Below are 17,508 nucleotides of genomic sequence, written 5' to 3'. Positions count from 1 at the left end.
TCCTTTAAGACAAATATATAGAGGGGCTATTTATGTCCTTTATTTAATTTTGTTTAGTTTTACAGTCTTGCAGAATGTAATACTATTTCATAACAGAACATTACATTGATTCTACAAGAGTATAAATATTTTCTCCACCATGAATATCTTCTTGTGTTTTATATACCATAGTTTCCAATGTATAAAAACGACTTTTGAAACAAAATAAAGTCAACCTGAAAAATCGGGGGTTGTCTTATATACTGAGTATATCCTGAAAAAATGTTTCAATATGCCACTAAGACGAAAATTGGTCTGAATATTGCCACAAAACTAATTTTCCAACTCGATCCTGCACCAATCACTGCAAGGCTGCTCGGACTCACCTCTCTAACTCAGCCAATCCAAGCAGGCTTTTATGCATGCAAATTAGACAATGTTCTGGACACCGAAATCTACACTGTAAAAAGCCTGACTCAGATTGGCCAGAGTCAGAGAGGAAGTCTATTACAGTATAACCTTTGAATCTTTGCTTGCTTGTGATTGGCTCACTGTGGTACATACAGTTGGCAGCACAGGAATGGTCTGTCTGTTACAGAGAATATAGGCCTAAACCCCTATGTTTTAACTGCAAAAATTTGGGGGTCCTCTTATACGCCGGCAAATAGCAGTCCCCATATCCACTTCCCTCCTAAGAATACCTTCCATAATTTTTCCAACCACTGATCTGATTTTTATTGTTGATAATGTAATTAAAAAACTTAAACTATACAGTATATATGTGTTTTTTCCACTATACATAATTACATAGGATTCATCTATGTTGTGGCTGTATCAAGTTAAATTTATTGTGAAATAAGATTATATAGTATGAAGGTATCATGATTTTTAATATTTATACTTTGAAAAAATAATGACTAATTTTTTTCATTTACCTTGGATCAATATCACAAAAAGTGTAACTGCTGCATTAAATATTAGTAGTATACTTGTTTTCATGAATGAAGCCAGTGAAACAATTTAAAGGAGTAGTGTCCTTAATTAAAAAAAAACATTTTGATACTTTTTTGTAATTTTCAGATTTACCTACTAGAATTTATTTCTCTCTACCAAATATCCTGAATATTCAATATTATACACAATTTGGAATGCTTTTGAAGCAAGAATTTGAGACACATGTTTAATAATACTATTTTACTATAAGAGTCAATTAACTATGTATATGAACTTAATGACCTCGCTAGCTTTTAATAACTAATAATATTTTAATTTCTTACTTGTAACCAACCTCTATCATGAATGTTAATAGAAATCCTTTCGGTGTTTTTTAATGGTTATTCATAATGATTTGGGATATAAAAGACTTCTCAGTTCACTTTTGCTAAACAAAATGGAAATTTCAAAAAATGAAAACAGGGATATTAACAAAGCTGATTTTAGTCAGATTAGCCCTTCAGTAACTTGCAGTATATCAGTAGCATTAACAATTCCTTGAATTACACCATGGAATCCATAAAGTCTGAGAAATCCCTTATTTGATTGAGATAAGTCTGATATAGTGGTCTTATTAGTGAGTGTTCCATGAATACCATTTTCTTTTTACCACACTCTGGTGACACCGAGGGGTTACTCTTGGCTGTGCACTCAGAAATCGCTCTGGGCTTAGGGAACTATATGGAACTCAGGGGATCTGACCAAGGTTTGTCCTGGGTCTTCTGCATGCAAGGCAAATGCCCTACCGCTGTGCTATTGGTCCGCTCTCCACTGAATACCATTTTGTGGCCATAATGAAAGATGGAATTTGAACTTGGATAAAATGTTTTTGTTCCAAGAGTTGTTTCAAGAATTATGCTTTGGTGCCATACAGTTCTTCCACTGTTAGTAATTGTCAAGTTATCTCATCTCAGGAGTTATTGCCTTGAAACCCTTCTTAGATATTCTTGCCAACATTTTCATGTAGGTTTTAAATGCTAGAAGTCTATATTCCATTCTCCTACTGTGACTAAAATAATTGTTTTAAGTTTAAGTTTTGCTGATACACAATATATATCCTGTTTATCCACATCTGTCTTTTTAACTTTGTGTCTTATTTCTAGTATAAAGAACACTGATTCTAGAGACATTTTTTATATCCTTATAAGCTCCTAAGATAGCAGTTTAATGCCTGATATATGCTTTTTTAGTTTTATGTTTCCATTCTTGTATATTACTCATTTCCAATTTTTTTTGCCAAAGTCTATATTTTTTCAGTGGTTCCATATGACCTCTGTTTTCATTCTGAAAGCTGTGCATACTAAGCAGATACTTATTTGTACTCTTAGCAATATAGAACTATGTTAAAAGGGATAACAATTGTAGACTCATTTTGTCTCTAACAAATGTATAGATCTTTAAAGAGAAAGATTTATGCTTTGCATATCTCAACTAGTATATAATTTAGTGCATAGTAAATACTTAATACAATCTATAATGGCTGAGAAAGACCATTGCATTCTGGTTCTATTTTTAAATAAAACAAAGGAAATAAAATGAGATGTGTAGAACTGATACTATCATGTGCAGTCCCATATTAAAGGTTAAGAATAATGAGTTTTCCCTCGATATTAGAAGAGGTGACAAATTGCCAAAAAGGTACCTTGAGAGAGGGAAAACTAATTCTGTGAGAGAAGACGTGTGTATTTTATTTGTGGTAGAGATTTTTGTATTATAGTGCTATTCATATTGCTCTGGATATGCCATATTTGGGGTACTGAGGGTGGAATGAATTAATATAAAACCCAAGTTGTATTATAACATAATACATTTGTTTTATTATGGTTTAGAATTGATATTATTTCTTCTTTCAAATGCTCAGATACACTCTTCACTGCCTGAATGGACTTTGAGCTTGTTTAAACATTTGAAAGCCATGGAGACCTCATCAATACTGTCGTCATTGAATGATGAACGTAAATCTGACAATTACATTGAACCTCATTACAAGGAATGGTATCGAGTAGCAACTGATACATTGATTGATCATGGATTAGAAGCATACCACGAATTCCTTGCAAAGGAAGGAGTTTCAGATTTTTTAGCTGAGGAAGAAAAAAATTATATTTTGAAAAATGTCCAGAAAACTCCACAAAGCACAGAGCATGGCACTGATGGTTCCTGTGATGACGCCTCCTCTTCTGGAACTTACTGGCCCATTGAGTCTGATGTGGAAGCACCAAATCTTGACTTGGGATGGCCATGTGTATTACCTGGACTCTTAGGGGTAACCCAGATAGACCTGCTGTTTCATCCACCAAGATCACATCTACTTACAATAAAGGAAACTGTTCGGAAGATGATAAAAGAAGCAAGAAAGGTAAGAGTATTTCTATTTCTAATGAAAAATTCCAATGTGGAATATTATGAGCACAGTACATATGTGTTTGGATTTTTTTAAATCAGTATTTAAATCTGTATTGAAATCTGTATGAACTGTGCCTGTAATTTTTGTTTGTTTGTTTGTTTGTTTTTGGGCCATACCTGGTGATGGTCAGGGGTTACTCCAGGCTATGCACTCAGAAATTGCTCCTGACTTCGGAACAATATGGGATGCCAGGAGATCAAACCTCGGTTTGTACTAGGTTAGCACATGCAAGGCAGATAGATGCCTTACCGGCTGTGCCACCACTCTGTGCCTTTATTTTTATGAATATACACATATAGGTATACAGGAATGTTATATTTCCCAAGTCTTGCAAATATCTGAGGGAATAGTGTTAGGTGAAGCTTCTCTTCTTTTCCTAAAATGCACATACTCAAGAGGCCTTTTTGTCAAGAGATGCTAATATGTATAGATGATGAATGCTGTAACTTGGCAGCATAAACCCAAAATATTTACATCTCCTTAATATCTGGAAAGAAATATGTTAATAGGTTGTAAGGAATTGCCTGCTTAGGCATTGGTTTAAGTCAGACAGCACTGCATTTCTTGCTCTGGAGATAATGTATTATCTAATAAAGTATAATCTCACTATTTTTTTCTGAGTTTGGAAACATTACAAAGTGAAGCATGTTAATTATATTATAATTTATATTTATATATAGTATATGTAAACATTTATTTATATATAATTAAATTTATAAATATGTATTCTAAAATGAGGTAAATGCTTAGCATTTTAGGATTTGGGGGCCTACATATTAATTAAATATTTATGTTGGTTTGTAAAATTCAACAATCCTATTTTTGAGGGCAAATAATACTTTATAATACTTTTAAAAATTAAATAAAATATAGATTTCTTTGTGCTGAACACCAGAATTATCATCTAAGAGAGAGCAACATAGTTATTTTCCTGTTTATTGAGCTTAAACAAGAGTGTATACAATATATGACCAAAAGTTTGAAATATAACTATAAAACATCTATTTTTTTTTTTTAATGGAAAATTTTTAATAGAATGGAAAAGTAGACTCATTCGACATGGAAATGAAAGCAGAGTTAAAGCACACCCTGAGCCCTTGGCCTGCTGAGGGCCAGAACCTGAGCCCTTCCCCCAGCTGGCACAGGTTCAGGGGTACAAGCTGGGTGGGGGCGGAGCTGGGCGCCCCAGAGTCTCTGCTAAGGCAGAGCCAGCTGTTCCCCCGAGACCGGATGGTCCCCACTTTTCCCGAAAACCACCAGCTGTCGTCTTCAGTAGCCCCATTGGTCTTTAGTGATGCATTAAATAATTAACGATGGGGCTGGATGGTGGATGATGCCATCCAGCCCACATGGCTCTGCAACCTCCATGCAGCCGGCGAGTTCCAGGCCCAGGTGAAATCACTCACTCACAGGCAGCCATCAGGAAGAATCATCTTTATTTATGCCCTAGCCAACACAGGTGTGTGGCCTATGTCAACCTTTTAAGCATTCAGCTATATTTTGCTAGCCCTGCATCTTATCTCCTGTTAGCCATCTTCCCTTTGGGCTCCATGCGGCCCAAGATCCAAAAGCCAGGAAGCCAAGCCGGGCCAAGAGAGAAACGGCAAAAAGGCCCAAATCCCCTGGCTCAGAGGTTTATCTATCCTTTTCCAGACCCCTCCCAGAAATGGGAGGTCTTGCAGGTAGTTACACCTATTATCCGGTTCCCAAGACCCCTCCCAGATATGGGTGGGTCTTAGGGTCTTTGCACCCAACTTCAGGGTTTTAGCTAGGTACACCAACATTTCCTCCTTTTCTTAATATTTTTATGCACCAACGTAATAGAGTGAAAATTAATATACCAGCCCTTTTCAAAAACATATCATTTGCAAAATATACTTTACACCTGTAACCTAAAATTCTATTAATGCTTTTTTACCAAGCACTATTTTGGAACTTTCATGTTCCTATTCTTTTAAACTATATTGGGGGAACTTCACTGTTCCTATATCTTTCCTATACACAAGTACTGCAGCATACATGCATAGCATACATTTTAAAAACAGGCTAAGTACATTAAAATACACAGTAAAACATTTTGCAATAACAAATATTAACTTTGAAAGACCACAAAACACATTTAAATTATAAAGAAAATGACTAAGACAAAGATGCAGGTGGTTAGAAATAAGATGTTTTAGTTGGGCTAAGCTGTTTTACCTTCCTTTATTTTTATTTTTTAACCACTAACTAGCTAAAACTTATTCCATTACCAACTATGAGTGAAATATATGACTATTTGCTTAGTTTCTACACCTAAAATCACAGTTTAAATGATTAATTTGTTCCACGCTGATCTCACCATGTTGATTTCACCATGTGGCTTTTGTAAATTTTTAGATTTTAGATGCTGGTTTGTCCCACGCTGATCTCACCACGTGGCTTCTGTAAACTTTTAAAGTTCAGATGTTGGTTTGTCCCACGCTGATCTTACCACGTGGCTTTTTTTTTTTAGTTTCAGGCCCCGTAGACGGTTTTGTAGACCATGAGGTTGCCGGTTTTGCTGCCCACTGCCGGTTCGCTGGAGGGTGGATTCCAGGTTTTTCGCTTTTCCGGGCCAAACTGAGCCCAGCCAAGCCGATTTCAGCCGAGATCCCAGCCGAGCCGAGCTGCTTGGAGCTTGCCGCTTGGAGCTTTTTGCCGCAGGGGCTTCACCGCTGCCTTTTTTCCCCTCTGGGAGCACTTTGGATGTTCAGAGTTCCAAGTGATTTAAACATTTTCGCTGTTTTGTTGGGTTCAGGATTCAGGTCAAAGTTCGGAGCGCCAGATGATGCATTAAATAATTAACGATGGGGCTGGATGGTGGATGATGCCATCCAGCCTACATGGCTCTGCAACCTCCATGCAGCCGGCGAGTTCCAGGCCCAGGTGAAATCACTCACTCACAGGCAGCCATCAGGAAGAATCATCTTTATTTATGCCCTAGCCACCACAGGTGTGTGGCCTATGTCAACCTTTTAAGCATTCAGCTATATTTTGCTAGCCCTGCATCTTATCTCCTGTTAGCCATCTTCCCTTTGGGCTCCATGCGGCCCAAGATCCAAAAGCCAGGAAGCCAAGCCGGGCCAAGAGAGAAACGGCAAAAAGGCCAAAACATCTATTTTTTTGTTACTAACACTATATATTTAAAACTTTTTAATCTAAAACAAACTAGGATATATACATATGTGCTTTCTCAATGTCAAGAAGACACAGGGATTATTGAAGAAGCATGCATTTGTAAAAGCCTGCAATCATGTTAAGGAGACACTGTTTTCTGAAGCTAATGTCAAATGTAGGCTTTGTAGAAGAAAGATTTTTTTCTAAAATCTTTTGCACTAAAATAAATGGTGAGTTCTATGCCATATTAACTCTGTTCCCAGAATTCCATGAAAGGAAGTATTGATCAATTCAATTAAAAATATTAACTATAAAAATTGGGACTGGAGGGGCCGGGCGGTGGTGCTACAGGTAAGGTGCCTGCCTTGCCTGCACTAGCCTTGGACGGTTCAATCCCCCGGTGTCCCATATGGTCCCCCAAGCCAGGAGCAATTTCTGAGCACATAGCCAGGAGTAACCCCTGAGCGCTACGGGTGTGGCCCAAAAACCAAAAAAAAAAAAAAAAAAATTGGGACTGGAGAGATAGCATGGAGGTAGTGTTTGCCTTGCATGCAGAAGGACGGTGGTTCGAATCCCGGCATCCCAGGCTGCCAGGAATGATTTTTAAGTGTAGAGCCAGGAGTAACCCCTGAGCTCTGCTGGGTGTGACCCAAAAACCAAAAATAAATAAATAAATAAATAAATAAAAATAACTATAAAAATCAAGCAGAGAGTTGGAAATATAACTTTTGTTTAATGATTAAATTGAGAACAGTTTTCTGAGTTGAATTATGTGAATGCTACTTACCTATATTTATGAACTTACATATATAATTTTATCATTAAAATATCAACATGATGAATTTTTATAAAGACAAATAAATATTGAATGCTAATATTTGTCATTTTCAGTTTGGAAGGATAATATATTTTAAATCACTGGTTAATAGTGTTTCTAAAAAAGGAACATAACAGTAACAATTAATATGAACTATGATATTTAAGAAGTCTCTAGCTCCTATCCATCTTGTTTTTTCTGTCATAATTTCTCAATTGATGACCATATGACTGCCCCTATATATTCCAAATAAATGGTAAGAGGTAAAAGATAAAATCATGTATATGGGCAGGAAACACAACCAAGACTAAGTAGGTAAGCAGTTAGATTGCCTGATCACTAGAAGAAAATTAAGGTCAGAAAGAGCCACAGTCAAAATGATTTTGAAAAACATTATATTTACTATAGAATATTAAAAATTATGTATATAAAATTCAATAAAATTTATAAATTCTTATGCTAGCAGTCACTGAAAATTAAATAATAGTTATGATTGTTTAATATATTTTTCTTTGTAAGGTGATATTTAGTCAGCCAGTTCAAGTAATTTCACTGCCTAGTCATTTTTGAAACTCCTACTTCTTTAGTAAAAAAAAGCAACCTTGGATTCTGTAATCTAAAACAATAATGCAATGTTCTATTTTGTTTCCATAAAGTCAACATGTCATAAAATAAAAGATTTATATATGTGTATGTGTATTATTCAAATTAAATTTAAATACATATTATAATCCTGTACACTGAGTATATAGCAGAGGTCAGAAACCATAGATACAATTTTTCTCAAAATATTGACAGTTCTTATTTTCTGCTCAGATGTATTATATAATGGAGTTAAATATGCTTTACATATGGAACATATATATGTCTTTCAATTATTAGTTTAAAGAATTCTAAAGGATCGAGTACTCCAGAAAGAAAAAAAGCAGCAGATTGCCTCCAGAAAATTTCTGCTCATGTAAAAAGTGTTTTCTATATTACTTAGGCCACAAGTAGAGGAGATGGACTAAAATTAAGATAAAAATAAAATAAGATAAGATGAGAAAATACTATTTTGAAATTAAAAGTGACTCAAATATATTATTTTTAAATATTTACTCTTTTTCCCCATTTATTTAAAAGCTATGGGTACAAGATGGTTTATGACTGGGTTTCAGTCTTTTTTCTTTTATTGGTTTTTGGGTCACGTCCGGCAGCACTCAGAGGTTATTCCTGGCTCTACACTCAGAAATTGCTCCTGGCAGGCTTGGGGGACCATATGAAATGCTGAGATTCGAACCACTGTTCTTCTCTATGCAATGCAAATGCCCTACCTCTATGCTATCTCTCCAGCCCCTGGGTTTCAGTCTTAATGAACACTACTCTTTACCAGATCAGATTTCCCGCTATCAGTGTCTCTCTCTCTCTCTCTCTCTCTCTCTCTCTCTCTCTCTCTCTCTCTCTCTCTCATTTTTCACTTTTAGACACTGTGGTTTGCACTATTGTTAATGAAGAGATATCATGATAGCACTTTTTCCTTTTTCTCTGTTCGTCATGCAGTACTGGACCAGCATGATCAGTTCCAATTATAATTGTCTTAGTGGTCCCATATCTACCTTAACCACACTGCTCCACTACTTGTGAAGAATTTTCTACATGGACTAGTCCTCCTGGCTTCCATCTTTAATGTCTCTGGATATTATTACCATGCTATATTATTTATATATACCGCAGATGATTGAGAAGATTCTACATCTATCCCTCTCTCTCTCTGACTCATTACTCAGCATATACTCTCCATATACAGCCATGTACAAGCAAATTTCATAACTTCATTTATCCTGACAACTCTATAGTATTCCATCATGCAGATGTACCATTATTTCTTTAAACACTCATCTTTTATCAATTACTTGGGTTGTTTTTAAATTTAAGCAATTATAAACAGTGCTGCAATGAACAAGAATTCAGAGGGATTTTCTTTTGGGGTTCCTAGGTATATCTCTGGGATTGGTATTGTTGGATGAAATGGAATCTCAATATCTATTTTTATGAGAAATATCCATATTGTTTTCCAGAAAAGGTTTGATCAGTTGGTATTCCCACCAGTAGTGAATGAGAGTACCATTCTTCCCACATCCATGACAACACTAGTTGTTTTAGTTCTTGTTAATGTGTATCCATTTCTGTGGTGTTACATAATATTTCATTGTTTTGATTTGCATCTCCCCGATGAACAGTGATGTGTTATATTTTGGCCATCTGTAGTTCTTTGAGAAAATTTCTGTTTTATTTTTACTCTTTTTTGGGAAAAATTTTTTTTGCTGAGTTTTCTACTAATGTCTTATATACATTAGATATTAACCAATTATCAGATGACTGTTGGGTAAATAGTTTGCCTAATTGTGTGGGTATTTGTATCTTAGTTGTCATTTCCTTTGAAGTGCTGAAGCTTTTTAGTTTAATGTAGTCCCATTTGTTTATCTTTGTTTCCACTTTCTCGGACAGTGGTGTTTTTCGTTGAAGCCTTTAGCTTCAGTGCTATTAAGTGTTCTGCCTTTATTTCCCTTTATGTACCTTATAATTTCAGCTCAGATATCGAGGTCTTAATCCATTTTGATTTTACTTTTGTGCATAGCATTAAGTAGAGGTGTGGTGTTCTCCTTTTTCATGTTGATAACCAATTTTCCCAAAACCACTTATTTTAGAGGCATTCCTTACTCCACTTTGTATTTTTTGCTCCTTTATCAAAATATAATTGATCATGTAGTTTCAGGTTCATCTCAGAATATTCAAATCTATTTCACTTATTTGAGGGTCTATATTCCAGTTTTATTGATTCCTGCTTCCTAGTACAGTTTAAAATTTATAAAAGTGATTCTTTCCATCTTCTTTATCCCAAGGTTTACTTTAACTGTTCATCCATTTTTATTGTTTTATATAAATTACAGAAGTGTTTGATCCATTTGTTTTGAAAAAACACTGTATTAAATTTAATTTATTAATTTTGTGTTGGATCTGCACTCAGAAATAGCTTCTGACTAACTCAGGAGAACATATGGGTTGCCACGGTTCACCAAAGTCAGCAATGTGCAAGGCAAATACCCTACTCTCTATGCTATCAGACTGTCACAGATTAACTGATTTTTTTTTAAATTTTTTTATTTTGAATTATGAGAACAAAAGATACAAAGAAAGAGGACAAGGTAAAGTTACAGTAGAAGGACAATCAGCCATAACATAATTCTCAGAAGAAGTCCCCTTGCTGATATCTTAACTTTGAACTTTCAGCCAAAGAATGTTAAGATAAATAAAACAGAATCCATGTACAATTTTGTCCCTCAAGTCCCCAGATTGTAGCACATTATAATATTTCTTAACAGCACACAAGGCAATCTAAAGCCATAAAACTTACGTAACTCCTTAAACATTAGAGGCATAGTATTTTTTACATTTCCATGTACATGCTTATTAGCTTAAGTTAACCTCAAATTTTAAGTGGGTGCATTTTAAGGATTAGAGTCAAAGGAGCACAGTAAAAACGGTGTTAGAGTGGCAATTGTTGTTTGCATAGGCCCACCAAAATATGAGAGGCATGGAAAGGAATAACCTTGGCCTAAATACAAAGAGATCCTACCCCTGAAGTTTCTTGGCATAAGACCAACTCTAGGCTTCAGGCAAGTTATCGTCCGATCCAAGACATTGTCTGTAGTGCCAACACACTTTTCACACAGTCTCTGTTGTTGGTATCATGTTTCTGTATTAAAGATTCTGGAATCTGCATATCCTAAATTGAAGTCATGATGTGGAGTGTCTTCTCGTTTCACCTCACCATGAAAGGGCAATGCAGGAAGCCCTGTCCTGTAAGCAGGTCGTTGTTAAGTCTTCTCATTGTTAAGGGAAGTCTCTTTTCAGCAGGACGATGTCTGAGCAGTGATAGGGTCTTCCGTGTTAGAGGATTGCTTCCAGGTGATGTTATAGACAATCCTCACAATTAAGGGGCAATACAGTAAGCCCTGTCCAGTAAGCAGGTCATTGTTTTTGTTAAGTCTTCTTAGTGTTAAGGGAAGTCTTTTTTGAGTCGATCGATGTCAGAGCAGCTGTAGAGTCCTAAGTCACAGATCAAAGTGGTGCCCTGGAGTTAACACCCACCCAACTATTTTAAAAGGCATAAAAAGGACACTTATGTCTCTTCAACATTTTATGGGTGTTTTCTTTGATGGCTATAACTTTTGCTGACTATTTTTTTATACAGTGATGATCCCCACCCCATGTTTTTTATCTTCTCTTTGTGAACTGCTCAATATGAAATTTGGTGTGAAAGAATCCCTCAGTTTAATGCTTATGTTTGAACCAAGTCATGGGTATTGTTGGAAATGTTCTTACGCCCCCATATATCTGATAGCACCACGTGGCTTTATTTCTTGTTTGCTTAGGCACACTAAAATGTGAAAATACTATACATACCAATAAGTTCTTATCTAATAGAGATGGGAACACACAAATCTTGTAGTGCAATGAGACCTTACACCCTGAACATTGACCTAAAGACCTGGTACAGGCCTCAGAAGAATGGGCATTCTCCATTCACCCCTGATCTAGAGAAGACATCTACAAAACATCCAAGGTTGTATATAACATCACCTGGAGGCATTCCTCTACCAGGGAAGACCCTACAGCTGCTCTGACATCGATCTACTCAAAAAAGATTAACAGATTTTTGAAATAATTATCACTTAATCAACAGATAAATTACATTTCTAAAATATTTTAGAATCAATGCAAGCATATGTACCATCAGATTTTAAAGTTTTTTACAGTATAAATTTTTTTGGGTAAATATCAATATTTTTTTAAATTTTAAAATATTTTAAAGTTTTTTACAGTATAAATATTTTTGGGTAAATATCAATAGCAGTTATTTTCTTAAAGTTTTAGAATAACATATATGTTGATGTGTGAGGAATAAAGTTTCTTGCCTCTAGATTTTTGGAGTTTTTTTTTATTCTTTTGGTAATCATTATGGCAAAATGCTGGATATATCAGGACAAAAAGTTTCTTGAGTTAGAAGCCAGCACATCAGAACGTAGCAGGCATTTTCAGAGAAAAATTTAAATCCTTTTCACTGTTCTATTTACAATTGAGATAAAATACTTATGAAAATAAATGTCATATTATGGAAAAACTTAAGGTAATAAAAAAAGTTAAAAGCAAATTTTTAATATTGATTCAAATACATGAAGTCTAATATATATATATATATATATATATATATATATATATATATATATATATATATATATATATATATATATATATATATATATATATATATACTTTTTTTAACCAAAGAACAGCTCGTGTTATTATACATGTTTCTGGAAAGCATCTAGCGACTGATCTTCCGTAACTTAGAGAGCAAAATGAGTTCAACTTGCTTTGACCAGACAAAGAAAAGGACTTCCTAACAAACGCAAAGAATGTTATGTCGACACTAACCCCCAGGGTAACCCCCACTAGACCGCAGAAACTCTTGGCAAGGTGCGTGTCATCTCCACACTTCCCTCAATGCACGTGGCTTTTTAAAACCCCTTTAATCATTCCGCACAACTCGGTATCAGGTTTTGCCGTTGCTAGGTCAAAAATAACCAAGTTTATGTGTCTGGGCCTACAAAGTAGTACACAGCTCTAGAAGGTACTCTTCTGCGACATTCTCTATTTCCCCAGAGAAAATTGGTTCCGCAGCCCACAGGTTTGTCAGAATGAAGTCTAATCTTAACTACCAAGTTAACCATCCATTTTTTTTAATTAAAAATATACAAATGTGAGGTTAGTTGGCCCCAACTTGAGGAAAAAGACCTATGCACTGGACCCTGATGCTGACTGGTTGAGTTCTCCTCATCCTGAGAGAGACAGAGGAGCATGAATACTTAGCTTCTTTCCATGTATGCACACTTATCCTACTATGAACCCTACCACAGAACATAGAAAACACCACATTGCAAGCATTACAAAAGTGAATAAAATACAGACTTCTACCATGTTTATAGAATAAAGATGGTAGCTTTGATGACCTGAAAAATACCAACCACCTATATAGTCTCTTAGATAAGGACTTTAGAGAATAAATATGGAGGATGATCAAAAAAATTCAAAGTTGGGCCTGGAGAGATAGCACAGCGGTGTTTGCCTTGCAAGCAGCCGATCCAGGACCAAAGGTGGTTGGTTCAAATCCCGGTGTCCCATATGGTCCCCCGTGCCTGCCAGGAGCTATTTCTGAGCGGACAGCCAGGAGTAACCCCTGAGCACCGCCGGGTGTGGCCCAAAAACCAAAAAAAAAAAAAAAAATTAAAAAAAAAATTCAAAGCATGGAATGAACTGAAATCTGAAATGAGAAAGATTCAAACTCAAAAGAAGGTCTTGAAAACTTGGCATACAAAAAAAATGTTCACTAGAAAGGCTCCGCAGCAGACTGATAGTGTTGAGGACAGAATCAATAAGTTGAAAAATGAGCTGAATAAAAACCCTATACACCAGAAGAGGTTGAAAAAGAGCTTTAAAATAACTCACCAGATGATAGAAAGTCTTCAAAGAATGTGAGCCGATGAAAATAGAAGTATTGGATAAATTCAATAGAAGCAGCATAGGAATAATTTGAGTCCCAGAAACCCAGGTAGAAAATCCCCAAGAAGAATGAACAGTCAAAGAAATCATTGCAAAAAAACGACCAGAGATAAAAATAGCATGCAATTAAATCCTTCACGCCCAGATAATATCAGCAAAAAAAAAGATCTAAAAAAAAACTCTCCAGGACAAATAATCGTCAAATGATGAATACTACAGACACAGATAGAATTCTGACAGTAACAAGATAAAAAATGAAAGTCACATACAAAGAAGTATCTTACAATTTACAGTGGATTTTTCACAAACAATCCTCAGTCCAGAAGACAGTGGTGATATATAGTGACAAAACCCAAAGAAATGAATACTTCACCAAGCAAGGCTTTCATTCGGGTTTGAAGGAAAGATACACAAACAGATTCACTGATAAACAACAGCTCAGAAAATTTAAAGATTCTAAAGCAACCTTAAAGGATGAACTTCATGGTTTAGGTTAAGCCAAGGTAGATCCAATAAAAATACCAATGACAATCAAAAATACCCAAGACAATCATCTCTTGAAGTCAATTTAAAGACATAGAATGGCAAACTTGATAAAAATATTGATCAATACTAACATTAATGTTAGTAATATTAATATTATTTGATCAAACTAATTAAATAAATAATATTTTATTATATTATTAATATAGAATACATTTTTTGCTCAAAAGAAACACACCTCAATAGTCAGAGCAAACATAGACTAAAATCAAAGGCTGTAGAACAATAATTCAAGAAAATAACTTCCTTTAAAAGCCTGGGGTAGGGGCTGGAAATAAAAAAAAGCCTACGGTTGCCAAACTAATATCAGACAACACAAATTTTTGGGTACAAAAGGTCATGAGACAGAGATGGGTATTTCTTAGTAGTCAAGGGTATGTACAGGAAAAAGAACCATACTTCAAAATGTTTCTGCACCCAGTGATGGGCATACAAACTACTTAAAACAGCTGCTTAGAAACTTGAAGAAGACATCAGTAATACTACAATAATAGTGGGAAATTTTAAGATCACCTTATCAACTTTTAATAGGACAAAGTGAAACTTAAGAAAGATAAACTGGCTGGGAAGGAATAAATTAGTTAGTGGCTTAGAAGATATATACATATATATGTGTGTAGGTGTGTAGATACATGTATATCTACATACATCTATACACATATAGACATGTATACATATATATGTAGTTATGTATATACATATGTACAGATCTCTCTCTACATATGTATATATAAATATGTCTATTTATATCAAGATATAGCTATGTATAGACCTATCTATATTTGTATATATATATATCTTCATCCCCCATAAACCTGTATATTTTTCTCTAATACACCTAGGACATTCTTCAAGCTAGATCACATTATGGGCCATAAAACATACTTCCAAAAATTTAAAAGGATAAAAAAATTTTCCAACATCTTAGACTATATAATATTGAAAATAGAAGTGAATTACAAGCAGAAATCGAGAAATAATGTTACAACCTGTAAATTAAATAGTTCACTGCTGAACAACCAATGGGTCAGAGTTAAAATCAAAGAGTAAATTAAAATATTCCTGGAAGCAAATAAGAATAAAAACATTGTAATAAGTTTATCATAATTGGTGGGGCATATTATGAGGGAATGTATAGCTTTATAAGCATTTATCAGAAAGGAAATAAAGGCCTATATAAATAACATAATATCACAGATTGGGAAATTGGAATAAGATAAACAAAATGAACCAAATGTAAGCAGACAGAAGGAAATAACAAAACTTATAGTAGAAATTTGTTAACTGGATACACACACACAATCCAAAAGGTCAAGGAAAGCAAGAGTTGGTTCTTTGAAAAATACAAAGAAATTAATAAGCCATTAGCAAAACTCAGAATAGATGGAAAGATAAACTTAATAAGCAGAATTGGAAATGAAAAGGGGGAATAAGTACAAAGTGTACAGAAATTTAAGGAAAGGGTCATCAGAAATTTACTTTGAGAATTCCTAAACCATAAAACAAAAAAGCTGGAAGAAATAGATAGATTATGGACTCCTATAAACATGAGTGAATCAAGATAAATATCAGAATAAGCAGAATATCTGAACAGACATATCACTATTGAGAAAACTGAAAGAGAATCAAAATGCTTCTCAAAAACAAAATCCAGATGGATTCACTAGTGAATTTTTTCAAACATTTAAAGAGAATATATTGCTAATTCTCTCGAAGCTTTTCCAGGAAATTGAAGAAACAGAAATATTCTCATATTGTTTCTATAAGCTTACATCACCCTAATATCAAATGCAGACAAAGATACTAACAAAAATTACAGTGCCATGTCCTTGATGTAGAATAACACAAATATCCTCAACAAAATATTAGCACATGAATCTCACAACTTCTCAAGAAACTTATAAATCAAGACCAAACAGGATTCATTCCAGGAAGACCACAATTTTAAAATACACAATTGATTAACACAATAAATGATATAAATAAAAGAAAAAACTGAATCATGATTATTTTAATATATGCTGAAAAAGCATTTGACAAAACACATATTCATGATAAAACTTTCAATAATATGGGAATTGAAGGAACTTTCCTTAATATTGTCAATACCATTCATCACAAACCCTTTGCAAGCATTATACTCAATGAGGAAAAACTAAAAGCCATTCCTCTAAAATATGGCACAAAACAAGTTTTTTTTACACATGTCATAAGACAGAATCTAGAAAATCCTAGAGACTACAAAAAAAGCTTCTAGAAACAATGTATTTGTATAGTATAATGGCATCTACCAAATTTATATGCAAAAATCCATGGCTTTTTTATACACAAATGATGATATAGAAGAAAAATATTAAAGATACAAACCGACTCAGAATTGTGCTTTGAAACTCAAGTACCCTGGAGTCAATTTAACTAAAGAGTTGAAAGAGCTGTATAAAGAAAACTAAAAAATGTTTCAAGTAATAAAAGAAGACATCAGGAAATATAAACATATATTCTGCTCAGGGGTTGGAAGGATCAACATCATCAATGCTTCCTAAATTGTTGTACAAATTTATTGCAGTTCCTATAAAAATTCCAATGACATTTTTCTAAGAAATGGATCATATGCTCTTGAAATTCATATGAAAAACAAATATCCCCTAATAGCTAAAGCAATCTTGAGGGAAAAAAAGAAGGGAGGAATCACTTTCTTCAACTTTAAAATGTACTCCAAAACAGGAATCATTAAAACAGCATGGTACTGGAACAAATTCAGACTCAGATCAATAGAATAGACTTGAGTATTCCAAGACTGACTCCCAAGTATACAATAAATTATTATTTGATAAAAGTGCAACAAATACAAAGTAGATCAAGGAAAGGCTCTCCAACAAATGGTGTTGTGAAAACTGGTCAACTAAATGCAAAATATGTGTACTTAGAACTCTTCTTAATAACATGCACAAAGCTTAAATCAAAATGGATTAAATACCTTGATATTAGAACTGAAACCATAAGATATATAGAGAAAATCATAGGAAGA

At 34.4% G+C, this 17,508-nt stretch overlaps 1 protein-coding gene across 1 annotated transcript in view; it reads left to right on the top strand.

Moving 5' to 3' along the window:
- The first annotated feature begins 2,887 nt into the window (after positions 1–2,887).
- FAM83B (family with sequence similarity 83 member B) overlaps positions 2,888–17,508 on the top strand; it is a 74,111-nt gene continuing 59,490 nt past the window's right edge. The window contains exon 1 of the mRNA XM_049776832.1: positions 2,888–3,331. Within this exon, the coding sequence (XP_049632789.1) occupies positions 2,888–3,331 (444 nt within the window). The remainder of the gene's footprint in view (positions 3,332–17,508) is intronic.

The sequence above is a fragment of the Suncus etruscus genome, chromosome 7, assembly GCF_024139225.1.
Source record: "Suncus etruscus isolate mSunEtr1 chromosome 7, mSunEtr1.pri.cur, whole genome shotgun sequence".
Classification (NCBI taxonomy): domain Eukaryota; kingdom Metazoa; phylum Chordata; class Mammalia; order Eulipotyphla; family Soricidae; genus Suncus; species Suncus etruscus.
The sequence above is the reverse complement of the archived record's forward strand: the minus strand, read 5'-3'. Positions and strand labels throughout refer to the sequence as shown.